The sequence below is a fragment of the Merops nubicus genome, unplaced genomic scaffold, assembly GCF_000691845.1.
Source record: "Merops nubicus isolate BGI_N331 unplaced genomic scaffold, ASM69184v1 Scaffold53641, whole genome shotgun sequence".
Taxonomy (NCBI): Eukaryota; Metazoa; Chordata; class Aves; order Coraciiformes; family Meropidae; genus Merops; species Merops nubicus.
The window spans coordinates 1-5,977 of record NW_008589965.1 but is presented as its reverse complement, the minus strand read 5'-3'; the positions used below and the strand labels follow the sequence as shown (position 1 = coordinate 5,977).

Here is a 5,977-nt window from a genome sequence, read left to right as displayed (position 1 = left end):
CTTGCTAACTCCCACACCAGTTCCTCCATGGACAAAACCAGCTTGAAGCTGGCAGGGAAGTCACTTGCATGAACTCTTTCTCTGCAAGCAGTAAGTTGAGGGAACGTGTGGGGGAGGGAGAGGGACTGCATCCCAAGCCAAGGGGACCCTCTTCTCTGCTTTCAGCAAAGAGTAAGGGCAGGCTTTTCCACAACCTCCCTTTTACAATCTCAAACTTTCTGTACAGGAAATGGCTCTTTCTAGTCTTGACAGTATCCTTTAAACACACTAATACTGCTGCCTTGGGCTTTTGAGCAGAGAAAGGCATCCAGCTTTCCTACTCGGAAAGCCTTTTAATAGCTTCCCTTGGAGGCTGCTGCTTTGCCCAAGGCAAAAGCTTGCAGAGCACCGCTGGAATTGGAGAGGATGGGAGAAGGGGAGCAGAGCAAGGGAGCAAAGGAAGAAAACTCATTGCAGGACAATGGAGCTGGGAGTTCAGGAATAAGATCTGGAAGAGGAGCCACGTGCTGCTGTGCTGTCCTGCTGAGGTCACACTGCTGAACGAGAACATGCAGAAGCAAGAGACTGAGACAGCGTCACAGATATTATTTAATAGCTTGTCTTAAATAACATGACAATGTCAACATATGGACAACTTATACCTGTCAAAGGTGGCACAGACTATCCTGTTGTGTTCTGCCATTTTTCCCGTGCATATGTTTGGAAAAATAGAAACAAATATATATATATATAAAAGACATTTTTTGAGAAACAGATTGACATTGAAACAGAGGTGCAAAAGCAACATTATATATAAACAAAACAGGCTTTAAATAAGTTTCTAAGTGTGTTCTTTACTGAAAGCTATTTTTCTTTAAATTCAGTTTTACATCTATAAATACATAGTACAAAAAAATGCAAGTTTACAAGCTATTTTTCCCAATAGACTTATGCCATTTGAAGATCTAAGCAGCAACATCCCTCCAAGAGAAGATGTATACATTTATGAGCAATAATGTTAAGTATTTACATATAAAGTTAGGATGTGTTTGAGGATATAAATTAGTAACAACACACAGAGACAAAAATACATGTACTGTGAAATAAATAATTCAACAGCTTTACATATGAGGGTATCTATAATATTATACAAACAAAATATACAAAATTGTAGGACCTGACCTTGCAGTTGCTCTTATCTGTCACTTGAGCACCAGATTAATCCCAGTGCAGTAAGAAAGATACTTTATGGGGTTACTCGTATACTGAAAATCAAGTGCATAAAACTACCTCACTGAAGTGGCTCCTGACTGACATGGCTCCTGACTGGATCTGGCCCCACAGAAAACTTAGTGTGAATTAATGTGGTTAGTTTTATTCTTGTGAGTTGATATACTGTTGACATTCGGGGTCTCCCTTCATTTCTGGAGATCCAGGAATTCTTCTTCCATTTTTTGGATAGACACACCAGCATCCAGCAGTCTCTCCATCCAGTGAAGTTTCACACTAGAATAATATTAGCAAAACAAACCCCACAATAAGTAACTTTAAGCAGAAGGTTACCTGCAAGTAGAAGTGTTGGAGGGAACTGGGATCAGAGGGTGGGGATGCACCACACACAGACGTGTTCTGAATGTGGTGGCCCCTGCTCTGACACAGCCTCTGACCAACACGCTTGCTTAGGCAGCCATGACCCATGCTCAGCTACCATGAAAACAATTCCAGATTTAAAACAGTAAAGAGCATAAATAATTTACAGTATAAATCAGCTGTATCTTCCACTGTGAGGAACAAAAGGAGGGCAGAATACACAACCTGGTAAGGTGAGAGCAATGACTGGATGGTCTGGCTCCTCACCCAAAGAGGCAAGTAGGATGGTTTCTTTTCCTCAGGGAGGGAATTAAACAGATTTCTCTTTGTGCCTGATTAGATCCCAGGTCACAATGTTTGTGAGTCATACAGTGGTGCCGTGTCCCAAAACAAGGAGTCTCGATGACACAGATTTATGCAGACCTACTAAATTTGTATGCATGACCTGTGGTTACAAGGGTGTGGCTTGAGGTTTAGAGCATTAGCTAGGTTTGCAGATTACTCTCAGCATAACTTGCAGTGGCTTTTTTTGAGGCTGTAATGGAAATGAGTGTCTAACATAATCCACAGGCAGCACAAATCAGTATTTTTCTTCTACTTTCAGAAGGCTAATTTTGCTCCAAAGAGTTTTTTTACTGCCTGTGAGTTTTTTGCTGCCTGGGAGCCAAGAGCCTCTTTTCTCCATAGAGATTATTATATATTCAGTGGGCTTTGCAGGCAGTGTGGTGGATATTATTAATTAATGTCAACTGGGAGTATGCTAACAAATCAGGTAATGGGGCTTGATTTGGCCTGGGAGCAGACAGGGTTAAAAGATTTTGGAGAATGCCTTGCATGCACCTGTTCTGTGAATGGAAAAGACTCCTGCCTCCATTGCTGTCAGCCCACAGCATGCAGCTCACTTTTAAGAGAGGAAGGACAAACCATCTGCTCCCACTACCAAGTATCCCTGTTTTCACAACTTGCTTTTCCAGCAGCTGCAGACTTGTGTGTCTGGGAGCAGAGGGCTATGAAAGGGTTGGCTGTGTCAGGCTAGTCGCAGCGCTGCTCTAAGCAGACGGGGGAGGAGGCACGTACCTGTTTGCTGTGGTAAAACCCATTCTTGTTGCAGTTGGGCAAGTAGAATTTGTAAATCTCCCCTCCGCTTCTCTGCTGAGCCCTCACCAATTTATACAGGGCTCTGTAGAGCTCCTTCTGACAAGGTCCCTGCAGGAACACCATGAAAAGGTTGTCAATACCAAAGAAACAAGCTAGACAAAAAATGATCAGTATAAAGGTAGCAAAAAGCTAAAAATACTTATTAGTCATATGATCTGTACCAGGCTGCTTTGCAAGTAATTTTTACTTGTTTCAATAGGAGCATAGCCAGAAAACTGGTGTTGCATTCAGGCTTTTGTTTTCATTCTTTGAGGTATTTTCTATCCCCAGAAACATGAGGATTTAAGTCCTGAGATTGCCACACAAGGAAATTTAACCTGCACTAAATAAACACATCACCACTCAGAGGGTACAATCTCTCCTATTATGGGGAGGTGCACGTTACGAGGCTGGTGTACGTGAGACTAGTCACGTTTTTCTGGGTTGTCATGGCCCTGTGCTCTGTTGATGTATGGAGAATAGGTGCAAAACATATATAGACAGTGCGAGAACAAATATCTGAATGTTTGTTATCTTTTGTGCAAGACAGAGCTGTTGCCAAAGCAAAATAGAGACCGGTCCTGTGGCTCTGAGACCCAAACCCAAAATATCTGGGACTGGTGATGAAGAACTGTTTGCAATATTTGTTATTTTCACAATATAGTCGCTCCCGTTTGTGAAGTCACAATTGCTGTGCATTAATAGCACCTAATTGTGTTTAAATGAGTGAAATGGGAGAATTGACTGAATAAATACTTTTATTCTAGAGTGAAAATAATCATACCCTCTGCTTTTGCACGATCTCCCTGTGTCAGCCCCTCACATAAGTGTTCCTACTTAAGTCAATGGGTTTATCTGTGGCTCTGGGTGAGAAAAAGCAGAAGCCTAAAAATCAGAACTGGAGCTAACAGCACTTAGTATAGTAGTTCAGACTAAATCAATGATTCAGTCCAGTTCTGGACGTGGAATAAGGCTTTCGAGAGTGTTCTAGTGGTTAGTAAGTTTTTGCCTTTTTTTTCCCCCTCATTTTCTTTGCGACCATTACAAGATTGGGCTTATGTTGAGCTCTATGCAGTGGGGGTGTGGGCTGCCTGGAAGTGGTCTAACTGTGGTTCTCTGGTGCCCTCAAGTGGAACACGGACCTGCTTGCAAAGGCTGCACACCCCCTTTACCCACTGCAGTTCTGCTGTGCTGAAGGTAAAAGTTTACTTTAATTGCTAAGCTTTCTGCCTTTACACGCATCTCCTTACTAGTGTTTTCTTGTGCTCAGAAAGAAACACCTTTTGGTTTGCATTGGTATTTCGTCAATAACTGTATGTAAGGACTCCCTTGTATTTCACTGAGCACTGGATCAGTGACAAATACCTTTTATTTTTTAACTGAAACACAAAAGGAGTTCAAGATTTTAATATGAGCCCCTGGAAATAATCTGAGAGTAGACGTAGAGAAATAATCACACTCTGTATGGAATCTGTATTGGACATATCTGATGCACATCTGGTTTTATTGCACATGCCATTTCACCAGTTCCTCAAGCACCTGATGAAGGCATTTCACAAGTCCATTTTCTAGCTGCCCAAAATACAGTCATCCTAGTGCTGCTGCTAGAATTTCATGTACATTTTCACTTTGTAGTGTGAACCAACAGCATCTACTGAAAGGTTTGCAAAGGAAACCTACCTGCTCTTTCCATTTCTTGAGTTCAGATACTCTCTTTGCTTTCATGTTTTCATATGTAGTGATGGCATTCCAGAGGATGGATTTATCCTGGCCTGTGGGAAACATCAACTGATAGCTCAGCAGCTGGTCCTGTGTCATTTCAGTGCTTTCCAAAGGCATATCTTCAGATTCAATAGAGTCTGAAAAGTAATGATATTAAGGTAAACATCTTCACTGAACCTTTGTCTTTATTTTTCCAAGTTAAAAAGGTAAAGAAAAAGAAGGCTCATCATCAACAACAAAAAGTATTATCTAAGACAGATGCATTACAGTGGCTCTTGCAGGAGTAATAAACTACACGTGCAGCACAGCAAATTACATTTTTGTCATAAATTCATAGGAGGATGCATCAAGTGTTCTCTAATTAAAGTTCATTAGTCTGTGATCCTTCAAAATCTCTCTAATTCCAGAGATGAAGCTACAGCCAGTCTGTTAGAAAAGAAAAGCTTTCTTGATCACAGTGGATCAGAGTCCTTGCTAAATGAGGAACAACTGCAGTTAAACATGTAATGAATTTAGATGTATGTCAACATGATGTGTTTCATTTTTTATTCAGGAGAGGAACTGGTCCAGACCTGATCCCGTGGCATCCTGTACTTTGTTGTTGGCTCACATATAAGAAGGGGTAGCAATTCACAGGAGCCAGCAGCAGCTCACAGTGGCTGGCCTGCAGTAGATCAAATAGCCAGGGATTGACAGAAGCAGTTTGGATGTGCCTGATCATGGCCTGCATGCCAGTGCCTAACTTGGCAGGTGTGAACTCTCCCACTAGAAGCAACAGAAGGTCTTTGCAATTGCAGAGGCTCATCATAGGATAAACGTGTCTAAATGTGTCTGAATAACTTGTTGGATCAAGGATGTAAACAATCATCCAATGCACTAAAAACCAGCTGTTTTCCCCTTTGATGATGCTTAAGAAAAAACAGAAGTAGAAAATCGAGGAAGGAAAGAAAGAAAGAACAAAAACAAGGAAAAAAATCAAATCATATAAAATCTTAGACCTTTTAGCTGCAGGAAGCTTTAGAAATCAGTTTGGCCAATGCTCTCTCCCCTCCCAGCCCGCCTCAGTACAAGAGAAACTCCACTTACTGCCACCAAAGGCCATTGTTATTTTTGAGTCAACAATGATTGTTTATGTAATGCTCCTGTCTCCTTAATCATAATTGCATGAACAGAATAGTCATGATGGTGAAAACAATAACAAATCGTAAAACAATGAAATAAGACTGAAGAAGTTCCTGATCACCATATAGCATAAGATGCTTGGTATGTCTGTCTGCTCCAAGAGAATTCAGGTAGTGCTGCACTACTCCAGATTATGTTTTATTCCTGAAACGGCCAGGCGCACACCATGCTGAGCACTTTTCATTCCCTTTCACAACTTTTGGAGACGGAGACAACCGAAGTCCAGAAAACATTTGTCCTATTCCAACTACTGTTGACTACAAAAGAAAAACTGCCTGTGGCTTCCCCAAAATCTTATTCCGATTATTTTGCTTTGTCCCTTTACTACGCTTTGGGGTTCTCCTGCTTGCTGCCCGCGCTGTACCAG

The 5,977-nt window shown here is 41.5% G+C and overlaps 1 protein-coding gene across 1 annotated transcript; it reads right to left on the bottom strand.

The window, feature by feature from the left end:
- Positions 1-1,353: 1,353 nt before the first annotated feature.
- On the bottom strand, positions 1,354-4,565 carry IGFBP1 (insulin-like growth factor binding protein 1; the record flags this gene model as incomplete). The annotated part of the gene is made up of 3 exons (XM_008949740.1): positions 1,354-1,485; positions 2,647-2,775; positions 4,387-4,565. Coding segments are annotated over 3 exons (440 nt in total), but the record flags the coding sequence as incomplete, so codon positions are not given.
- Positions 4,566-5,977: the final 1,412 nt, after the last annotated feature.